This window comes from Kryptolebias marmoratus, linkage group LG12 (assembly GCF_001649575.2).
Source record: "Kryptolebias marmoratus isolate JLee-2015 linkage group LG12, ASM164957v2, whole genome shotgun sequence".
NCBI classification, from domain to species: Eukaryota; Metazoa; Chordata; class Actinopteri; order Cyprinodontiformes; family Rivulidae; genus Kryptolebias; species Kryptolebias marmoratus.
Window position 1 is genome coordinate 13,459,817 of NC_051441.1, and position 23,558 is coordinate 13,483,374.

At 40.5% G+C, this 23,558-nt stretch overlaps 3 protein-coding genes across 3 annotated transcripts in view; all 3 read left to right on the forward strand.

The window, feature by feature from the left end:
- The window catches only part of mapk8ip3 (mitogen-activated protein kinase 8 interacting protein 3), a gene marked incomplete in the record, with an annotated part of 1,049,817 nt that overhangs the window by 890,586 nt on the left and 135,673 nt on the right, over window positions 1–23,558 (forward strand).
- Window positions 788–16,848, forward strand: slc17a7a (solute carrier family 17 member 7a). The gene is made up of 13 exons (XM_017428066.3): window positions 788–897; window positions 9,420–9,672; window positions 9,799–9,917; window positions 10,300–10,414; window positions 10,494–10,581; window positions 10,826–10,912; window positions 11,143–11,285; window positions 11,434–11,583; window positions 12,368–12,500; window positions 12,905–13,015; window positions 13,788–13,915; window positions 13,995–14,064; window positions 14,362–16,848. Exons 1-13 carry the CDS (start codon window positions 836–838, stop codon window positions 14,655–14,657), a joined length of 1,755 nt encoding a protein of 584 aa, XP_017283555.1. The 5' UTR covers window positions 788–835; the 3' UTR covers window positions 14,658–16,848.
- zgc:55558 lies at window positions 18,191–22,888 on the forward strand. Its single transcript, XM_017428181.2, has 5 exons — window positions 18,191–18,478; window positions 18,680–18,792; window positions 20,610–20,788; window positions 21,696–21,855; window positions 21,955–22,888. Exons 2-5 carry the CDS (start codon window positions 18,682–18,684, stop codon window positions 22,066–22,068), a joined length of 564 nt encoding a protein of 187 aa, XP_017283670.1. The 5' UTR covers window positions 18,191–18,478; window positions 18,680–18,681; the 3' UTR covers window positions 22,069–22,888.

Below are 23,558 nucleotides of genomic sequence, written 5' to 3' on the forward strand. Positions count from 1 at the left end.
AATAAGTGATTGTTGGAGGGTGACAGTCTGTAAAGTTGACATTTCTTCTAATCTGAAGGTTTTTGAGGGTAAGTTTCTTAAAGAGCCCCACAGACCGAGCAGAGAATTAGAAGAAATTTTAGAAAAATAGGTAACAGTTTACATGAAATTGACAGAATATATTACCTAAATCAACTTGACTTTTAGCATGAGGTTCTGTGGAAAGGTTATGAAAAATAAAATAACATCTTACCTGTTGCAGATAGCTATTTGAACAACATCAGTTTGGAGAAATTAAGTTTAAATCTGACCAGATTTATGAGATAACGACTAGTTCAAGCAGAGGAAAGACCAAAGCGGATTGCTGCCACCTTAAAACAACTTCACACTCAAATTCATTTAGGTTCACCATATGAGTGAATTGTGTCTTAATAGCAAACCTTAGTCTCAATATTCTGCAAAACTGTGTGAACCTAAAGTTAAACAGCTTGTGGGGATTTGTTTTTGTAGATGTCAGTGTAATGTTATGAGTGATCAGTGTAACCCAACTATAAGATTTGAATTTTAGTATTTTAAATCCTGTGAATCCACAGTATTTACGCCATCACAGAGACCAAAAGCATTTCTTTCTAATAATTAAAAAAAAAAAGAGACCAAAAGCTGCATGAACCTGCAATAAAAGATAAAGGTGTCTGGGCCTATCTGGAGGTCTCTCTAAAACGTGTGTGCGTGTGCGCGCGCATGTGTGTGTGGGGGGAGGGATGTAAAAGAGAGAGAGAGAGGAGCGCGCGCTCAGGCAGGACGGGAGGGCGCGCGGGCGACATCAGCACACCGGTCGGGTCAGGGAGCTGCAAGGATGGAGATCCGACCAGACAGGTTCAAGGCTGTCGCGGGCAAAACTTTGGGGAAAATTAACAGGTAGGGATTTATTTCTACATAATTCCCGGCTCTGCCTCCGATTTGTGCCGGCAGGACTCAGCTTTATGCGTCGTGTTCCGAGTTTCTATCCTCCTCCATCCACTTTAAATGGAAGAAAAAGTTCGTCTTTTGCGTATTTCAGTTAAAGATGAGGGCAAATATCGTGTGGATAGCAAAAAAAAAGTCGAACTATGGTTCATGCATTGCAGAAAAGAAGTGAAAATTGGTCTGGAAATAAAAAATAGACTTTTTTTTAGTATTTGCTTATTTATCTGATTACATAATAGCTCCGCCTTCCTGTCATGAGAACTGCTATCTATCTATCTATCTATCTATCTATCTATCTATCTATCTATCTATCTATCTATCTATCTATCTATCTATCTATCTATTTGAATGTTTGAGTTAAAATATCTGTCTTTAGGTGCACAGAGTTTATCAATATAATATATTATAGGTTCAGCCGATTAGTGAGTAATGAGTTAGACTTTATTTAAACTGAATATAAACATGTAGATAAAAATTCATGGCAGTCTCAACAATCGCTGCCCCTGTTTCTGAGTAAAGAGCCTTGAGTCTTGGTGACATTATTGATTACAGTGGAGATTGGATTTTTAATCTTTATAAGGTTGAAAGTATTATTTCAGAGAGCTGATCGACCTGATCACATAGTTTGATATTTAATGTGGCAGTGAACAAGGAGCTTCTTCGGCATATTGTCGTTTTCCTTTACTTATTTTTCACGTTTTAGTAGAAAAATAATATTCCTGTTGCCAAAGAAGAAACTGATAAATAAAAGTATAAAAATTTGGTGTATAAGGCACTATAAATTAAATGTAATATATGATATTATTAATCTGTTTAAGAATTACAAAGTGGCTCTTTAAAAGGGAGTGGTCTTTAATCATTTGTCTTATAGTGAAAGTTTAACAGAGAAAGCTCAATATAGGTATTTTGCAATATTTTAGTCATAAACGTAATAAAATGTTTGATAAATTTCCTATATATTCAAAAGTTGCATCAGGAATTGGTTTGCTGACAATATTTCAGTAAAAAAAAAGGCCAGATTAAAGACACTGATAAGACCTCACGCAATAACCATTGCTTTAAGCTTCCGTTCTCTCAGGATTTGAGGTAGCAACCAAACGTATAAATCCTGTCCTGAAATAGCCTGGGTTGGTTTTTTTTTTTTCAGTCCAGCTGTCGAGCCATGCAAATCCCTAAACTCTCCCCTCCCACTCGCTCCATCCCAGCCCCATGTCACTTCCTCCAGCCGCCGTCTCCTCCTCCCTGCATCCGCTGAAAAGCCGGATCGGGCAACTTTCAGCCAGTTGTGGTTTTCCCCACATTAAGAAAAAATTCATATTATTTTTGCTGTCCCCTACTCTTCCAGATGCACACAGCTGGTGATGCTGTGAGGGATGTTCTGATTGGTCGGCGTGAGCGTTTTCCTGCTAATCCAGTGACCTCTGGCTTTAGGTCACCAGAGTGTTGATTGTAAGCAGGAGTTACTCAAAGAAATGAGAACTTTATGTTCAAACCCAAGTAAAAATGGGTGATGTGATTCTTAAAAGCGTAGATTTAAAAAGGTGTAACGCATTTTGACTTTTAAAACTCGGGGCAATCTGTAGATGAGTGCAATCTCATCACTGCACAGACAAAAAAAAAAAAAACGTGATCCCCCCTGATGAAAGCAGCCAGGAGTTCATCTATTATTTAAACATTTTCTCCATCAGAATGCATCTCCTGTTTCTATATTAAACTCCACTAGGTAAGCATAAACTTCGCCCGTCTAAGGTCAACTGTATTCCACGCACCAAGTTTTTACATTAATGCTTTAAAACGATAACAAATGCAGTAATTGTTCGGTCGAGTCTCAACGCTAAACATTCAGAACTCCTGCTCCTCATCGGGTTTGGTTCTGTGTGAAAGGTACAGGCAGCGTCTGCTTTTCATTTTCAGAAAAATGCCTCATATTTTACGTAATAAATAGACTTTCAAATAAATTAGCTTCTACAACATTGCTCATCTGCACTGGGAGCTTTTGTTTTATGGACGATTTAAATAAATTCCAAATAAATACATAGATTAATAGAAGGTTCACTAAATTATTGTACAAATCAAGAAATTTTTTTAAAGAGAATAGTTTCAGACAACTGTTGCTCCAGTGACGTATTACTGTAGTTTAATTTGTAGCTGTAATATTTTGTGTCATTGTTCCTTTTTATTTAATTCACTCTTCATGTTCCAATCGTAATTTTTAATCTAGTGATGCATTGTCTCTTTCTCTGCTTATGAGATGTATTTAGTTTTGTTTTTTTTTGTTTTTCTTTTAACTTTTCTATCTTTATATAGTTACCTGAAATTTCTAATGCTGTTTCTTTATTTTCATTTGCCCATGTTCTTTTTTTTTACAGAACTATTTGCTGCCATGCATATATCTATTTTGTGATATTTCCCCTTTGCATTTTCTTCCCTGTTTGTTTTCCTTTTTGCACATTTATTTGCTTGTTTGCTTCTTAGCTGTGAATTCTTCTGTGTGCAAATGCAGACATTCCTTTGTCTGCATTTGCACACAGAGTTTGTTCCTGCTGGTGCGAAGCCTTGCTGTCCAGTTTGCTGTAACAGGATAGCTATGTCGTCGTAGAAAAAGGATCATTTCATTTACTTCAGAAATTGGAATTAGGACCTGGGAAAGACATCCCACCCAATTTTACTGTGTTCCAGTTGCAGCTGAGCAAAGCAGTAGAATCTGCTAATTGTTGAGTAACCGGGATAACTACTTCAGTTAAACAAGCAATAGATTATTTTTACATTTTATGCATTCAAACACCGTAGAAACATGTTTCCTAACAGAGGTTATGCATCTGATTTAATGAGATCCAAACTGACAGACGTGAACATTAAAAGCTTCTTATTGCAGCTCTCATAGCTCTTGATGTGAAAGGCAGCCATATTGGATTTTGTGGTTGGAGTTGTGGTTTGTTCCGGTTTCTACTTGGAAGAAGGAATTTCTAAATTCCACGTTGGAAAAATCAACTGGTAGCTGCCCAAAGTAAGAAATCAGCCTTGGAAAGTCAGTGATTCATCACTAGACTTTATCTCATAATTCAATATGGCTGCCAAAGACAAAGAGTGGTGATAATCGCAGCGATAAGCTTTTTATTTTCACTTCTGTCAGTTTGGATCTCATCAAATGAATCAATATACACATTACTGAACAGTTTTATTAGGAAATATGTTGCTACAGGGTTTGAATGCATAGAACATAGAGAAATCCCTTGTTATTGACTTGTATTGCTGGTTAGCCTGGTCTCTGATTACAAATATATATATATACTTAACCAAAATATTTAAAAGTAAAAGACAAATGTCAATTTATGGGAAATTTAAAGAGGAATAATTCTCTGAAACTCTTCTTTTCCTAATTCATCTTGTACTTGTTGTATCATTAAATCTGGCACCTTCAGTCCTCCGTACCTTTTCACTACACAGCAGGTAATACAGAAAATAACAGGTAATCCATATTTAATCCACTTGACCTGCAGCAGAGTACATTTCTCTGTTTCTATTTCTTAGTTTTTAGAGTTAAAATTATCTTAATAAAACATTTAAAGCAATAATCAGGTAGTCTGCGGTAATTATTTTGATTGCTCGGTTTACTGTAAAAAGTTTGAGCCTTATAACATATTTGGAGCTGTTGCATTTTACTGATTTAAGTCCCTTTTTTGCAGCTCGGATTCAAACTGGTTTTCAGATACTCACACATTCCACTTTTACAACATGTCCCAATATTTGCTGGATCATTTGTCAGCAGATCCGGGTGCGTGTGGAAGTGTTTTCTGAAAAAGAATGGCTGCATCGACCAAAAAGATGAACAGTTTGAGGCGTCAGCTGCATCCACGCAGCACGCCGGGTTTTTGGCAGCAGTGGTGTTATGTGTGCAGCTTCGGTGGAATTTCAGTTGCTTGAGTTTGGCAAAAGCAGCAGCAAGAGAAGAAATATTTTAAGAGGTGCTAGTTTGTACGTTGCAAAGAATGAAACTGTTAGGAGGACGGAGAAAATAGCGTTTGTGCGTATATACATTCAGTTTTTACACTGATTGTTTTGTAATATAATGAAGGTCAAATGTGTGGGTATTTGATTTGTGTGTGTGTCTGCAGGAGAGAGTGAATAAAAGTGGTGTGACAGGATGGGGAGGAGGGTGTCTCCCTGGGTGACACAGTCCCACCGAGACCCAATCTGTTCACTTCAGGGAGAGCGAGAGAGCTCACAATAGATGTCAAAATTACTAAAAACACACTTTCCCATTTTAAAATCTATTTTTTTAAACAGATTCCTCCTTTTCTTCAAATGATTTATCTCAGAGCTGAGAGGAGTAAAAAACAAAAAAAAAACTGATCATTTGTTCACAAAAGTGAACAAATAAAGACCAGGATGTTATATAATATTTTCACTCTCTCGCTGGCTCTCGCTCCATCTCTGTCCTCATATGAGAGGATTATGCAGGATTTTCTGTGAACTGGTGAATTTAATACACAAACAGAGGGCGCGGGTCACCAACCGGCACGTGACAGCTCACAACTAAACAGCAAATGTAAGAAAGACTTTTAGGAGTTTTTATTTTATTGTGACTGAGGGGAAAATTATCAAATTTGAAGTATGCCAATGCAGCTACTGTCCAAAGATCCAACATACATCAGCTTAAATTAAGCACAACTGTAACTTGAGAATTACTTTTGTAATAATCTATCTGACAAAATGTCTACATTTTGATCTATAAGCTGTTTAAGAAGTATAAAGAGAATCAAAGATCAAAACAAATTTCAAAGCTGCTGCCAGTGCCGCTATTAAGGTCACCATGGTAACCACACTCAACCACTCAGATCCAATGGAAGTCAATGGGAGTTTGGATACGTGAACTCTCTGCAATGAGAGGATGTGAGAGAAAACAATAAGTCCTTCAGATGAAACACACTTCATGTATAAACTGTATATGAAGACTGTGGGAATAAGAAGAGATTGTTTGCAAATATTTTTGGAAAGTTTAAGTGATGTTATCAGGCTCTGTGGTTTTGTAAAAACCATTTAAGGTATCAAAATGTCAGTTCTGGCATGTAAAGCCCAACTTGTTGTGACCTGTTTAATACTGCCTGCGACACATCTTATTCTGTTACAAAAAAGTTATAGCACGTTACTCCTTATCCAGTTGCATATTTTGATGTAATTTTGTAAGGTTTTTTTTTTTTTAATCTTTGGGAAGAGATGTGAATGGAAAACTGTGACTGAAGAATAAGAGCCGAATAGGAATCAGGTGCTTCAGAGCTTATTGATTAGCGTCCTTAATAAGAGCAAACAATAATTCTGGCATCAGTTCAGTCTGTGTTGTGACTTCACACTGAGCCCGTTCCTGCTGTAATTATGATGTTTCAGAGAGCCCGGGGTTGCGGCGCGAGCTTCTGCCTTCTCATGCTCTCATGCTCATTAATTGTTGCCAGCTGAGACCAGTCAGGTCCTCGCTACGCTACCCAAGCAGGAGAAGCTGAGCGGAAGCTGAGCTGATGGAGTTCCCCGTGAGCAGAAACGACCATGAAGGAGTCATTTCTCGCTGTGTCTCGTGCCCCTACCTGCTCAGAAACCCTCCAGCACAGTTACAAAAACAACTCATGCTGGCTGGCAACAGCATCTTTTACTCTGAAGAGGGAGACCTGGATCTGCTTGTGCCATGTTAGGACACCTTAGCAGAGCAAGAACGCCCTTCAGTGAAATCTGCCTGTAATTAACAATGCTTTCTGCTGTGGGCTCCCCTTGTTAGTTAGCAGCATATGTGTGGAAGTCAAGCTGCAATCTGTCTTGATGTTTAATGAGGATCCTCCTGCAGTAACAACCTGAGCGCCACTCAGGAGGCGAGTCAGCACATTTGTTCAGCAGACGGAGGGCAGCAGCCAACTGGCTCGTCGGAGAATATGTACACGACTTTAACAGCGTGACTGTAGATTTTATTGGTCAGCTTCTTCAGAGAAAAGCAAAGGCGAATGATAAAGTTTAAACCCATGTTTGTGTGTCTGTTACCAAAATATCTCATGAACCACTGGATGGATTATAAAGAAACTTGCAGAAAGAAATCATTGGTTATATATCTATAACTGATTAACTATTGGAGTCAATGGAATTTAAGATGTCTGCCATAGTCAACTGAGCTTTAAAAACACAAAAATGGCTGCTGTGGAGCAATGGTAGGACAGCATTCTCAGGGCCCAAACGTTGCAGGTTAGATTCTGCTGGAGTCCACCTTGTTTGTCTGCAAAACATCCCAAAAATCAGCGAACAGATTTTAATGAAACTATCAGAAAGTAATCACTGGATGTATCAGAAAGTAATCACTGGATGTAGATCTACAGCTGATTAACTTTTGATTAACAAATCAAGATGGCCACCACAGCTAATTAACAATAGTAGACACAAAAATATCTGTAACTTAGTCAATTTTACATAAATTAAGCAAAAAAATGGTGCGGTAGTAACTGATAGTCAACTACAACAGATACGCTGAGCGTTATGTTATTTTACAGGTTTGATCAAACTACAAACTACAACTTTGGTTTTTTTTTTCCGAGGTAATCTAAAACTCTGGCATTAAAGAGCGATATACATTCGTTTAGAGGATGCTAGGCTTTTTATTTTATTAGTTTGTGTTTTAATGCACTGTGAAGCACAAGACAAAGTGTCTCTAACGAGCACCTTCTGTCCAAGTGCCTGCAGTAATGTAGCTGCTGTGATCAGAAACAAAATATTAGTTTCCACTTTAAATCAGCCGAGCAAAGTCTGCACCGTTTAACCAAGACATAGAAACAGAAATGTTGTTTGTTTCGTTTTTTTTAGCCTTCAAAACGGCAAAAAAGTGAGTTGTGACAAAGGGAGAAGGAACCTAAATTGTGTCCTACGTGAGTCTGTCCCTCCATATTCATTTCCGGAAGTAAATCATTTTTGTAATCCTAATCTGAACGCTGTGACAGATTAAAGAGAGAGAGAGAGAGAAGCTGCAGCTTCGCTAATCTTTTACAGATTCAAGATCACTGCTTTGCAAATTGTTTCTTTTCTATTGTCCATTCGGTTATTTTCAAATCATAGGTTCAAGTATAATTTATCATTGCACTGACATATATGCAAAAAATCTTTATTTCTTTCATTTTCAGTGTAGTCACCGATTGCAGGGATGGGAAAAGAGATTACAGATTCTACGGTTTTCGAAGGGGGGAAGGGAGTGGAAACCATCGGCACAACATGGAAATATAAACACATCATGGATGAAACATACTGCGTAAAGAAGCAGAAGAATGGGCTAATAGATAGATAGAAAGTGGCAGAATATGGTGCAAAAGCTGGACTGAATTATTTATCAAACTCAAAAACACTAAATAATTCACCAGAATCTGAATCGTGTTGCTTGCTGGAAAAAAAAAGGAAAAGAAGTCTCACCTGGAAACACATTGAAGCTCAGCTAACTTTTTAAACAAAACACAACCATCCTCCTCACCTGAGTCAAATCCTTGTGGTGTGTGTGTGTGTTAGCGTGGACGATTCTCCAGCTCACTGACTAACGGGATTAGCAGATTGAAAAGTGGATGTCTGACACATGAGCGTTTGTTGCTGTGAACTGAAACATGATGAAAAACCCTGCGCTGACGTTGAAACAGAGACCCGGTGGAACGCGTGGCCCCGTGTCTGATGAGGGGCTGAATCTGATGCGCCGAGGTCTGCCAATACACAGATGGTCGCCGTCAGGACTTCTCTGTGTGACTCCTGTGGAAAAAAGTGACACATGGACGAAACATAGGATTAAATTATTATTTTACGTTTTGAACAATAGCGTGCAAAAATAAAAGCACCTTTTGAAATATTTTGAGAGAAAAAATCAACACTTTAGCTGATTTTCTTTTTCCTTCTTTGGGGAAAAAAACACAAATTCCTTGAAGAATGCATATCATCCACCACCTTTTAGGCCAGAGTTTTAGCCTGAGATCATTTTATGTTGAGAAATGACCGAGTTGTAGCCAAACCTTTTCTCAATATCTGTAAAACTGACTGAGTTACAGGCATTTTTTGTTGACTAATGTGGATGACCTATGGCTGCCATCTTGGGTTGACTCCAACAGCTGTACACATAGACACACGCAAAAACATTATTGTCCCTTTGGCAGCAGGAGATAATTATGCAGAAAAAGAAAAGCTGTATTAGTAAAATGCACCCATTACCTCTAGTTTATGTAGCTACTCCTCTTGGAAGATGTTTTATCAGTTTTAACGTTCTCTCAGCATTTAGGTGATGATCAGTGTCGGTGTTGTCAGTGAAAAGCTGCCATGTTGTGTCGTTTAAAACCCCAGAACTATTTTTTTATTAAGGTTTAAAATGATCCACAGTGAACATCATTCCTGGCTGCCGGAGATATTCGGATCGACTGTCTTTTCTCCAAAGCTCTGTTCTTGGCTCACGGTCCTCCGCTGTCACCATCTGCTCTCAGGCTGATAGAGAAGCGGCAGGCGAATGGAGAGACCATCGAGCTGTCAGCAGAGGGTCGACCTGAGCTGGTGGAGGAGAAGGAGCTGCCGGTGGTGGACTGCACCTGCTTCGGCCTGCCCCGGCGCTACATCATCGCCATCCTGTCTGGTCTGGGATTCTGCATCTCCTTTGGGATCCGATGCAACCTGGGCGTTGCCATCGTCAGCATGGTCAACGACCACACCGTCTACAAAGGCAATAAGGAAGTGCTTGTGGTGAGCAGAGCTAAATGAAGCTCCTGGTGTCTGTGTTTGTCACATTAGGATCTCAACAGCTTCAGACTGTTCTTGGCGTGTTTGATGAAGTATAAAACTGTAAAACTCTGGTGTTCTTCCCTCCAGGCTGCACAGTTCACCTGGGACCCAGAGACGGTGGGGATGATCCACGGCTCCTTCTTCTGGGGATACATCGTCACACAGATCCCTGGTGGCTTTATATGTCAAAAGTTTGCCGCCAATAGGTTAATGTTCACACACAAACAGCTGATCGGCCTTAGCAACCACAAAACAGGCTACAACTCAGTCAGTTTGACAGATATTCAGCTACAAATTGGCGTGGTAGGTAGTAGCTGAGGGTCATCCTCGTCACATTCTCTGAGTGTTAAGAAATCACACACTTGGTTTAAAACTTTGGTATGAAAGGCAGCGGGCGATAGGCATTCCTTCAAGTGATGCTAGTTTCATTAGACATGCAGATGTGGCATCAAAGAGAATAAAAACATCAGTAAAACAAGTCAAACCCAATATGATGCACGACATTTGTCCTGTTGCCATTCTTGTAACGCTATTGTTGCTGCTGACCAGTAAATCTTAAGCGGCTTGTTTGTCTTCTGTGTGTTTAAGAGTGTTTGGTTTTGCCATCGTGGCCACGTCCACGCTCAACATGCTGATTCCATCCGCAGCTCGCTGCCACTACAGCTGCGTCATACTTGTGAGGATATGCCAGGGCCTTGTTGAGGTAAGGATGCGTACGTCTGCGTACCGGGGTTCTCCGCGTGTTTGAGCGTCTTCCTGAGTGCTTTGTTGTTTTCCGTCAGGGTGTTTCGTACCCAGCCTGCCACGGGATCTGGGCCAAGTGGGCTCCTCCTCTTGAGAGAAGTCGATTAGCCACGACGGCCTTCTGCGGTAAGGTTTAAGCATCTTGCTTAAATCCACACTCACTCTGGAAACATCTGGAGATCTCCAATGAGGCTGGGAGATTCTGGACATTTTCTCTGAAATTTAGGCGAAAACTTTCAAGTCTGCTAATAATTTATTAAGTAGAGTTTTAAATAATTATAAGGCCTTAAAGGAGCAAATGTTTCTGCTAAAATTAGGCTGAAAACAGTTCATTGTTTGTTGCTTATCTTTGTGTTTTGTGTTTTCCCAGGATCATATGCAGGGGCAGTGGTGGCCATGCCTTTAGCTGGGATACTGGTGCAATACACTGGGTGGCCTTCTGTATTTTATGTCTATGGTCAGTACTATTATCCTCCTCATAAAATGTTTATACGTCTTTACGTCTGTCCTAGCATATATTTGTTGAAGTTTGCCGTAAAGTCCACTGTTTGGTTTCTGTGACATTCATTGAGGAAATTTGAGAACCTGCTCTTTTAGCCTTTCTTCCTTTCTCCTTTTTTATTTCTTCCTCCCCTTCTGCCTCTTCTTGCCTCGCCTTCCTCGTCATCGTCGCTCTCCCTCTCCCAGGCAGCTTCGGAATATTCTGGTATATGTTCTGGATTCTGGTGTCGTACGAGAGCCCCGCAGCTCATCCAACGATCACGCCAGAGGAGAGGAAGTACATTGAAGATGCAATCGGAGAATCTGCAGCGTTCCTCAATCCCCTCCATGTATGTAGGCCACTTTATATTAGGATAAAAAACTGATTACCGTGAAGGTATGATATTGTAAAATGCACACAAACGTTTTTTCAACAGACTCTTTAGTTCTTAGCTATTCTTAAGAGTCACTGAATTTCTTTTTTTTGTTCGTTGGCAGAAATTTAAAACCCCGTGGCGCCACTTCTTCACCTCCATGCCGGTCTACGCCATCATTGTAGCCAACTTCTGCAGGAGCTGGACCTTCTACCTGCTGCTCATCAGCCAGCCTGCCTACTTTGAAGAAGTCTTTGGCTTTGAGATCAGCAAGGTGAGTTCAAGAACGCACCGGATTTCAGCTCATTTTGTTCTGACACATGCAAACACGCTCAATCCTTTTAAAAACTGACTTTTTGAGTAAAAATGTTGGAGGTCCATCTTCGACTGATTAACGTATGGAGGCAACCCAATTTAAGATGCCCCCCACAACTAAAAAAGTGTCTCTAACTTGGTCAATTTTACAGATACTGAGCTAGAAGTAGGTGTGGTAGTAGCTGAGAGTTATTCCAACAGATGATTTGAGCTTTAACAGAACATTTAAAGAGTCTATTTCAGTGTTAGCAAAAAAATACTGGGCAGATTTTAAGTAATCACTGGACGTACATCTATAATTATAACTATATTCTTTATTTAATTTCACGATTAATCCAAAATTACATTTTCTGTCTGTATGTTTCTTGTAAAATAAAATGTTTTTACAGATTTTTTAGCAGTGACACATTTCCACCATCGTCTGCTGTTCTGGATTTATGATGCAGTATAATAAAATTAAATTAAAGCAAAAAGGGTTTTATTGAAGTTTTTAAGGCTGTCTAAGATAATTGTTGTTTGTTGTAGTCTATTCTGGAAAGGGTCGGAGAGAAGAGGGAATTTATCTCATTCAGCTGTAATAAAAACTCAAATTTACATGTAAATAATATTCATCCTGTATTATTATCAGTAAAAAAGGCAAATAACTAAAATAAAACCAAACTGTCCACCAGCGTTTAGGTGCTCCTGGCTTGTGTGTGTTGCATCACTCTTAAATATCTCAGCTGTTGTTTTTTTACTTTCAGGTGGGCATCGTGTCAGCTCTGCCCCATCTGGTGATGACAATCGTCGTGCCCATTGGAGGCCAGCTGGCCGACTACCTGAGAACCCGCAACCTGATGACCACGACCAACGTCAGGAAGATGATGAACTGCGGAGGTGAGGCTGTCCCGCATGAGAGGACGGATGAAAATGAGGGAACAAAGAGGAAACTGAAGCCACAGAGCAGAAAATAAATAAAACCTCAACAGACATGGATTATTTTTCAGAACCTAAATTAAAAGTAGTTTCAACATTTAAATATTATTCTTATTTACCAACATTATTCCTGTCTTTTTTCCCTCGGCACCACCTAGTAGGAGGGCTTAAAGTGCCGCAGCTGCAAGGATTACAATCGTATTAATATTTTAGCACAACTTAAAGGTTATACCAGCATGTAACAAAAAGAAAACAAATCTGCCATTTCTTTCGTATTTATAATGCATCACTGCCTAATCAGCAGCCTCTGTGTGTTGACGTAAAGTTTGATTTTTTTAATCTCTTGTTTTGTTTCCATGCTTCAGGGTTTGGGATGGAGGCCACCTTACTGCTGGTGGTGGGATATTCTCACACAAAAATTATCGCCATCACCTTCCTGGTGCTTGCTGTGGGATTCAGTGGATTTGCCATCTCAGGTAAGTGACATTACAAACACTAACTTTGACTCAAGGAGCTGGTTAGGTCTGATTTATTGATGTTGACCTTCTGTCACCCAGAGGACAATAAACTTCAGAGCCTGAACAGAAGAACTTTGTTTTATTTTCACCTTTATTGAAGTGATCGGGTTGTTGTTACTTAAAAGTTGTTTGCCTCCTCGATCAATATGGGAGCTGTTTTGGGTTTATGTCCCAGCAACCATTAATTTATTAGAGATGAAGTCTTTTTATCTTTAAGTCCATTTGACGTCTGAGCACCTGGAGTAAGAGATGAGGCGCCGTGACTCCATTCTGGTTGTGGACTTTTGTTTTGATGCCTCGACTTTATCGTCTGGCCAACACACATATATAAGAGTTATTATTTTCCTTTTTCACAAGCTGGTGTCATCTTCTTCTGTCTTAATAAAAAATCTGATTCCACTGTGACACAAATCTAAATAAAAACAAGAACAACTAAAGCCTGTCTTTGTCCCATGAAACGTTTTTGGAGATACTGGTTGTAAATTTTAAATTTATTTCAAACCCACAGGACAGATCAGAAAATTCAAAGGTTTTGTTTGTGCAGCTTAGTCTTTGTATAAGTTTTGTTGAAGTTATATATTATGTATTATTCTGTTCAGTTTTGGCAACTAAGCAAACCTGTTATTAGACACTGATCGTCTTTAAAGCAGGTTATCTGTCTTGTGATGTTTTGTAAAGCTGTTAAAAGAGAAAAGAAAAGTTGATCTTGTTTGTTTTTTGCGTCACTCAGGGTTTAACGTCAATCACTTGGACATTGCGCCTCGATACGCCAGCATCCTGATGGGGATTTCAAACGGCGTGGGGACGCTGTCGGGAATGGTGTGTCCTCTCATCGTGGGCGCCATGACCAAACACAAGGTGACTCATTTACCTGTATCCACTCAGCCGCGTGTGACAGCGAGGACTGAACTAATCACCTCCCTTTAAATCATTTCAGACACGCGAGGAGTGGCAGTACGTGTTCCTCATAGCTTCCCTGGTTCATTACGGAGGAGTTCTCTTCTATGGTGAGACCCCTCACTGCTCGGTGAACGTTTAGAGCAGGGGTGGGCAATCCTGGTCCTCGAGGGCCACTATCCTGCATGTGTTACTTGTTTCTCTGCTCCAACACACCTGATTCAGTGGTTAAATTACCTCTTCATGTTCTGCAGAAGCCTGTTAATCAACCATTGATTCAAATCAGGTGTGTTGGAGCAGAGAAACAAGTAAAACATGCAGGATAGTGGCCCTCGAGGACCAGAGTTGGAGACCCCTGGTTTAGAGGATCCCACCTGAACGCTGACTTTGTTTCTTCTCTCGCTCAGGGATCTTTGCATCGGGGGAGAAGCAGTGGTGGGCCGACATAGAGGACACGAGCGAGGAGAAGTGCGGCATCATCAACGAGGACGAGCTGGCCAACGAGACCGAGGAGCTGTACCGAGGAGGGGGGCAGTACGGCGCCATGAGCCAGCCGGTGGTGGGCTCGAACGGAGGAGGCGCGGGCGGCGGGGGGGCAGGCTGGGTGACAGACTGGGACAAGTCGGAGGAGTACGTGCAGCCGACCGGATACAACTCTTACATGTACGAAGGCGAGACGGAGAAGAAGAAGAAGCTGACATAAAAGACCGAGAAGATTCATCTTTAAACAAACAGGATGAAGCAGAAGAAGATTGTGTTTTGGGAAAGGATTGTAGGAGAGCGGGACATTTACTGCTGCACGTGTGAAGCGTGTGCATCTGATTTGTTCGAGTTGTGTGTGTGTGTGTGTGTGTCGGTGGGCATGCAGGTGTCAAAGTGGAGAGGAAAACATGCAGTATTAACGTGCAACATCTGAACTCCTCAACCAGACTTCCTTCCTTCCTTATCCAGGCTGCTTTGTGATTGGTCAGGAGAGCTGTTTCCACATTAGTTGTTTTTATTTTTTTTCCTTGTCCTGCTGGAAAAGCACCTCTCTGACTAACAGTTTGGAGATTAAATCACTAAATACCATATACGTGAGGCGCTCACTGCTTTCAGATTGTATCGATAAAAGTCGTATCCTTAGTAACTGGTATCGTCTTGTATTAAAACCTATATTTTATTATTTTGTTCCCTTTTTGCTGGGAAAACACTTTTCAGAGTAACAGTTTGGAGATTAGGGCCCTGTAGTCTGGATGTTTTGGTTTTTTTGCTGCTGAGTTCTTGATGAAAAGAAAAAACAGATATTTTAAAAACTCTCTTTCTGGACAGGGGATATGAAGGCTTTCTGTAACAATAACATGGCAGCCCGATATTACTTTGTGCCCTAGAAACCAAAACAACAAAGAAGCCATTTTTTACTGTTTTTTTCTGTATCCATCTTTGATTCTTCTTCTTGTGTTTATGTGTATGCTCCACACATTGTTTCTGGTTGTTGGTGTATTTTTGTGGCAGCGTTACAGCGCCACATACAGGCCTGGCAGAGTTACTGCAGCGTTTTGGGCCACTTCTGGTGTTTTCATTTGGTTGAAGACATTTCTAAAAACAGTGTCGCGTTTATGAAGATATTTTTAGAAAATGGCAAATAAGAGAATAGTTTTGGAAAAACTGTTTCTATGGTGACAAAGGCCTAAAACAGCATCCAAAATGTGATGCTCCCATCGTCTTCAGATTGTATGGATAATAAAAACTGTGCCCGCAAAAGTTGTATTTGTCAAAACTGTGCAGATAAAAATGTTCAGATTCGGACCTCTTTTTCTTGTCGATGATGAAGACAGAAACAGTCTGCATTGATTTGTTTCTGTAGTCGGACTCTATCAGATACAGAGGCCTCACTTACTATGCTCAAATTAAGAGAAAAAAATTGTCTGTGACGTTTCAGTCTGTGTGCGTAAAGCCGTTAATCTTGTTGAAACATGCTCTCCTTTGTGTGTGTATGCAAAGGTGTGTCTGGTTTTGAAAGCTGCCTGTGGTGTCTAACAGTATCTAACCCGGGTCAGACCTTAACTAGGCCAGCCTGGTTTGTGAACCACGACGTACTTGTCTGAAACTTACTAGTTTCCAGGTGGCGTGGCTGCCACCGTCAAACACTTGGCCCAGAACGACACGCAGAGTGTGAGAGTGGTTTCACTGCTGCGCTTCTTAACAAGAACAAAACTATAGTTTTAATATTCCCAGACCTCGAAGTGTGAGCCTTTCTCTGAACGTGTCTCTACGGCTGCCTCTTTGTCTTCTCCTTCGCCGTCTTTCGTTTCGTTCGCTGCCGTTTCACTGTAAATGTCAGCCATGTTTGTGATGTTGGGTCATGTCTGACCGTTTGTGCGCATGTGTGAAAGCAAATGTGCAGTTGTGCTGACTTTTGGTGCTGAAATATTGTGCGATGAGCATGTTTTAATGAGTGCCCTCTCTCTCTCTTTCGCTCTCTTTTCTTTTTTAATTTTACTCAAAACAATACACAGAAGGTTCATTTCATGTACACATAGCCAAGTGCATCAGTGCAGGAGGAATGGTGACACAATATTTAATATTTGTTGTAAGAGTGAATCCATTGTGGGTTGGATTAGTAAGTATATATGACATATGTTGGTACGCTCCGTCTAATAATTTAAAAAAAGGGGTGCAGTGCAAACAACTTCATTTCCAAGTGTTGTATCAGTGTATCTTTTAATCAAGTTTCCTTTCTGTTGAACCTTTACGGCTGTTCCGGTGTTGTCCTTGACCCTCTTGATGAAACGTGAGGTCACCTGATGGGAATCCGTGTAAAAAGATGCAAAAACGTGAGAAAAAAATGTATGTATAAAAATGTACATGTGAGATAACCTTGTCTAAAATAAAGATTTAAGCTATTTATGGTTGTTTCGGCACAGTCTATCATTTACGCCGCAGGTGCTGCGACGTTATGACACATTAAATGGGTGTTCGATGTTTTACACAAAGAGCACAATGTATTCCTCTCTCTTTTTCTCTCAGGACAGATGGGTGCAGGATTATTGCTGCGATTTTAGGCAAAGATTAGATAGGAGAGCAGATGCACTCAGTGGGAAGCGTGAGGGAGAAATGTGGACGTCAAAGACAAGGGAAGTGAGGATGATGAGGCAGAAGGTGGGGCATGAAGCTCCTTGTGTGTGTGTATGTATAGGTGTGTCCAGTGTAATGCAGCTCACAGAAGGAATTTGAGCCTTTAAAACAGTGATGACTCACTGCTTTAAAAGAAAAGAAAAATGGTTTGCTCATATTTCACACTTTGGTTGCTTTTCAGAACTCATGAAATTTATTTTTGTGGGACAATAAGTATATATACCAAGAATTTTTTTTTCTCATCACAATCGTTGATATTTTACATATTTGGTACATTTTTTAATGGCGAGGTTTACCGGAAGTAAGAGCTTGTTATCTTGCCTAACTTGACGTTTGGGTTGTAGTTTCTCAATGTGACCACAAGAGGGCAGTAGATTGACTTTTGTTTTCTTCTTTTTCTTTTTTTAAAAGTTTTTTCTTAAACTCAGCTAAGATTAAAATCCAAAATATATACTCTTCTTGTCTTGGTTTAAGAAAGTGAGTTTACATTTAGTTTTGTCCCGTGTACATGTAAATTTATTAATATTTTTTGTCTTACATCTGTGGTAAGATTTAAACTGAAGCCTTTACAACAACAATTAAAAATAAAAATAAAATTGTTATTTTATTTTGTGACTGTTTTTCTAACCTAGGTTGGTTTCATTATTATTGATTTTAAAGATATTGTCACTATTGGACCTGTAAATATGGAGTTGCAGTGCTCAGGGTTCACCACCAGGGGGCAGTAAGTGTTCGTGCAGCTCTAAAATCAAGTTAAACATCCTGTAAGTGTTACGATAAAACTTTCAAAATAAATAGCTACAAGTCGCTGGCGTCCAAAAGTAAAAATGCGACAGGAAAAAAACGCCAATATCATACGTTTATTTTGTTGTTACGCAAAGTGTTTTAGTTATACTGTCCACCCTTTATGCAAAAAAGCTACAAATAAAGAACTGCGAGAAAAGGGAAGGCAGTCTCGGAAGCCGCGCCCAGTTAAAGGTGTTCCCGTTTGTGATTGGATGAATGCGCTACAACCGGGCGGGGTTGTCAACAGCATCTCCGCTGTGATTGGACGGATGGAACGTCTGTCTTTCACTTCTTCACGCCATTGGTTGCTTCGTGAGAGGATTAACGGGTAAACGCTTCGTTTACAATGAACCACAATGGAGAAGAAGTAGGAAACCGTACGCACTCTGGGTTGCAATTTTAACGTAACCTTTAAGGTTTCTTTTTTTCCCAGGACACTCACGGGTATCCAGTTTGTGTCTAAACGCTTTACTCTAGTCTGACAGGCAAGTTGTCAGACTCTGGAGCTTTTCTGTCGGTGTTTTGAACGAGGAAGAAATCTCAGGCTAACGTTATGTAGCTAATCTCGTCTATCTGTCGGAAATTCAGACATCATTTCAGTGTTACAAGTCCTATAAACAGGTAAGAACTTGTTATATTTTGCTGCAAATACTCCTGTAAGTCGATTTGGAAATGAATAAGAAAAGCTAGCTGTGGTACAACATTTAAAAAAGAGCGACCTAGCGGGATAAATCTGGGTTAGTCTCTTTCGCCATGTCGGGAGGACGATGGTTAATGTTCACCTAACGAGATTACGAAATCATGGGGTTCACCTGTTTGCAGGTATGACCGAGTACAAGCTGGTGGTTGTCGGGGCTGGAGGTGTGGGGAAGAGTGCCCTCACCATCCAGCTCATCCAGAACCACTTTGTGGACGAGTACGACCCGACCATCGAGGTGAGACACCCGGCTACCAGCAGCCAGCGCCGCCCGCTTATTTACATCTGCTCCATTTTCACTGGATTTCACTTTTTCCTGGTCTGGGTGGGCTTTTAAAAGCCCCTGCAGTCATAACATATCTGGTTAAGACTGATGCATCATTTAAATACATAAAAACACACACACACACATTGAGTTTAGTGCCATCAAACTAAATTATAATAGGAAGAAACATAAAAAATACATTGTAAAGTTAGACTAAATCCTTTATATCAACTCTACCTTTTATTTACTCTCCTCTTTTTTTATTACACTACAATGTCCCTCTAGTTATTTCTACATTTCTGATTGATTGTGTACATAAGGGGTTTTACAGAGTTTACATGTTCTTATTTAAATTAATAATATACACAGTATGTTGCCAAAAGTATCCAAATAATTGAATTTGGGTGTTCCAATCACCCTCGTGTCCACAGGTGTATAAAATGAAGCACCTTGGCATGCAGACTGTTTCTACAACCATGTGTGAAAGAATGGGTCGCTCTCAGGAGCTTGGTGAATTTCGGCGTAGTGCCGCGATAAGATGTCACCTGAGCAATAAGTCCAGCTGCAAAAGATGGGCCAACATCACGTTAAACCCTACGAGATGACCCTCGCGTTCATGTGCGTGCGAGAGGAAGGCGAGTGAATACATTTGTCCGTGTAGTGTATGTTTACGTAGGTTTGGTCAAACCTTGAAAATCACGTTAATCCCCCGTGACTTCACACTCAGAGTGCGTGTCGTGAATGACAGCTACTACCACGTCAGATTTTAGCACAATGATTGTAAAAATGACAGAGCTGTCAATTAGCTGTGGCGCCCTTCTTGAATTGGTTTGACTCCCGATTCAAATGAGTTGTAGGTGTACACCCGGCGATTACGTTCTCAGAGTTTCGTTTAAATCCATCCTGTAGCTCGTGAGATATTCTGCAAAGAAACAAACGCCAGCAGTTACGGGTAAAGTTTAAAGCAGAGGTCTTGCATAATGAGTATCCTTTTTTTTTTTCTTGTGAATTCCTTTCAGTTACGCCTGCCCCACCCTCTTTATTATTTATTTAACTTGTACCTTTTTTAAAGTCTGACCAAATAAAGCCTTCGTGTTGCTTTCCTGTCACTAAATGAAAATTTCAACAAACGTAAATTAACGTTATTTTTAGCTCCGTTTCTCACTTTTTTATTTATTTTCTTTTAAAAGTTGCCACAAACTGATTGTGAGTCCCTGTTTCTAAAAACAATAAATGCCCAATGAACAAGATGAGTTCGTAAATACTCAAAAATATTCCGGTTTCAGTAATTATTACAGTACGGAACCATTTCTCAACGAGTCTACCTTTTTATAAATGTCTCAGTGTTGGGTTGTAAACTCATAAAGAGCTATGAGACACTTTTCAAACATTGATACAGGCTCACTATAACAGGATCGTCATAGTTTTTATTTACTCTGATAAATAATAACTTACAGGTCACTCAGCTTACCTGTTTCACCAGTTTATGACCCGACTTATCATTTACTGAAGGCGTTCATGACAAATGATTGATGTTGGAAATCTAGTGGCTGAAGAAGAGCGTGAGGCTGAAGCGTACGGATCGGATGTCTTTTATTGGATCTAATCCTAACAGCACTGGATTAGAGTTTGTTCACATCTCGATTCATGAGCAGATTAGCGTTTGCCGTATTTAATTCTTTCAAGGAGTAGATTTGTTATGAAGATCCGAGCCGCGCGACTCGGCCTGTTCTTCTTCAGGTGTTTTCTCTCAGACTGTGTGACGGCGTTTTTGTCGTTGTTGCTGGCAGGACTCGTACAGAAAGCAGGTGGTGATCGACGGGGAGACATGTCTGCTGGACATCCTGGACACAGCAGGTCAGGAGGAGTACAGCGCCATGAGGGACCAGTACATGAGGACAGGAGAGGGCTTCCTCTGCGTGTTTGCTATCAACAACACCAAGTCGTTTGAGGACGTGCACCTCTACAGGTACAACATGGTCATGCGGCGGTCATGCGGGGATCTGAGGATGAAGTCGAGCTCGATCGAGCAGCGTAGCTAAAAAGTTTATTTCCTGATTAGCAGGAACTTCTCTCGTTTATCTCAAACACAAAAACTGAGTGTGGTCACGGCGTTCATGACAGCGTTTTGCCTTTAACTAATTGAAATAGTAAATTTGAAAATGTTAGTGATAATATAGATGTTTTCAAGCGAGGTTCTGTGGAAAGGTTGTAAACAATTACACTTCCCCTAGCTACTATCTAGAACCGGTAATATTCAGAGCCAAATTAAATTTAAAGAATTATTATGACTGTCACAACCATCTTTTTAAAAATAATTGAATTATTTTAAGCTCGGCATCTGTTAGTGACACACCAGTGTTTCCTAGTGGTGCTTTTCCAGGTGGTGTCCTTTTTTTTTTTTCCCTCTTCTCAAAATAAAATAAATGGCAAAACAACTCTGAGCATCCCAGGATCTGTTTTGCCACGGTAGTTTATTTTGAAAGGATTACAAAGCAGAAACTGTGGCGATGGGTGAGCTCAGCTTTACTGTCTAAATACGAGCACCCCCCTGGTGCAAATAGTAGCTGAAGCACTTTAGTTCAGAATATCGTCACATTTTTGCAGAAAAAACTGTCCTGAAATTGACGGTCGTGAGTTTTTGAAATTGAAGTTGCTTTAAGATGACAGCAGTCTGTAAATCTATCTGGTTTCCTCATGTTGACTGAAGTGTTTTGTCTCCAGTCAACCTGCTTTAGTCTCTGTCTGACCTGTAGGTCAGTTCAGATGCGAACATTGTGACCTGTGATCACCCAGATCGGAGTCTGCTGCCGCCTGTTTAACAAGGAGGTTATCCTCCGTCTCTTAATGGCTTGGTGCCTGTGTCCCCTCCTCAGAGAGCAGATCAACAGGGTGAAGGACAGCGACAGCGTCCCCATGGTGCTGGTGGGCAACAAGAGCGACCTGAGCACCCGCACGGTGGAGACCCGGCAGGCGTACGAGCTGGCGCGAAGCTACGGCGTACCGTTCGTCGAGACTTCTGCCAAAACCAGACAGGTAATGCAAAAAAAAGTTGCCGTTTTTCTTTTTTTAATCCGTTTTGTTTCGTCGGTTTTTTTCCTGCCTGACCTACATTTTCTGCTTTTTGTCTTGCAGGGCGTAGAGGAAGCGTTCTACTCGCTAGTGCGGGAGATTAGAAGATACAAAGAGACCAACCGCAGCAACAAGAAGAGCAAGAAGAGCAATCAGAGACGCTGCACCATACTATAGCGCGCACACACACACACTGCCAGCATCTCTGAGAGCATTTGTTTGATCACTTTGGAGACGTCCAGCTGCTCTGGACAGTGAGGCAAACGTGGCAAATCCTTCTTTTTTTTTTTAAACGAACAGTGGTTCTTCACATTTATTCATTCAATGTTGCACTTTGCAGAGTCAGACCAGGTGAGGAGCTCAGTCTGAGTCTCCATAGAATATTTTGGGACAATATTTTTTGAACTCTAGATGTTTCCGTATATTGTTGTAACTTTTGGAGCTTAAAACACAGCAGCATTACGATTTTTCTTACAAAGATTGTCAGTAAATTGGTTTAGTGCGACAAAGCCTAAAAACAAAAACAGTGTTCCAGCTTCACTCTTGTCCTTTCTGTATTCATGACAGAGTTTAGGGTTACTTAGTGCCACTTTAAAAGTTTACTCGGGGAATTTTTATCAGGCACTGAAGAACCATAAAGCTCCACTCGGCGTCTAATGCGTCGCCGCCGCTTCATTTGGCCCCAGATGCTCATGTTTTATTTAACTGTCTGCTTTTAATGCAGATTTCACTGAGTGTTGGAGGTTGCTGCAGTAACATTTCACCATGTCTACACACTGTTATACCACTAGTTCACATCGGGTTGTGGCATTACCTGTTTAACACAGTCATTGGATGAGATGCTGGGTGTTTTTGGGCAACTTTTTTGGACTATATATATATATCATCCTAAATGTAATGGATTGTTAGTTTTCTATTTTTGTAGAACCACTGAAAGCATTTCTCCAGTGTAAAAACAAACGTCTGTAATAAAATGCTGTATGCACACTTAATGAAACCATGTCTCGTGTTTAATGAGTTAACTCCAGAGGGGCTGCAGTCTGGAAGTTTCCATCACCGACTCTTAAAACTCATCCTGTATTGATGTTAAACCAGGTGTTCAGAGCTATTTCATTAATAAAAGTTCAAAAACCTGGATTTTAGAAAGATGAACGATCTAAGTCTTAATCTAAACAAACCTTTTGTCATCTTGTTTTGTTTGTTTACATAAACCTTTACGGTGAAGGAGTTTGTTAAATAGGTACTAAATAAATACGGTATACGGTACTTAAATACGGTATTAAACAAAATGGAGTTTCTGCCATCACAAATTAAAGAGTCAGAGCTGTTTTATTTTGGATCAGCTGTCGAACCAAAGAGGAAGAAGACGTGGTTTGAGGTACGAGGAAACCCAAGTTCCACTTCATCTCTGAAACTGTGCGCTTTGACTTCGGTGTCAAGAAATGCTGCTGGGTTGATCGTACAGATGAACAATGAGGTCAAGACAAAGTAAACCTGATGGTTATGTGGTTTTACTGACCCATTTGTTCATTGTTTTCTCAGTAACTCATCAATAATTTAAGAATCAGAATATCTAGGGCCCCACCCTCGGCTACCACCTGGGTTGAACACAACCCCGCCTCGACGCTTCTCTTCTCATTGGTGGAGGTTTTTTTGGGCCTGGCTCT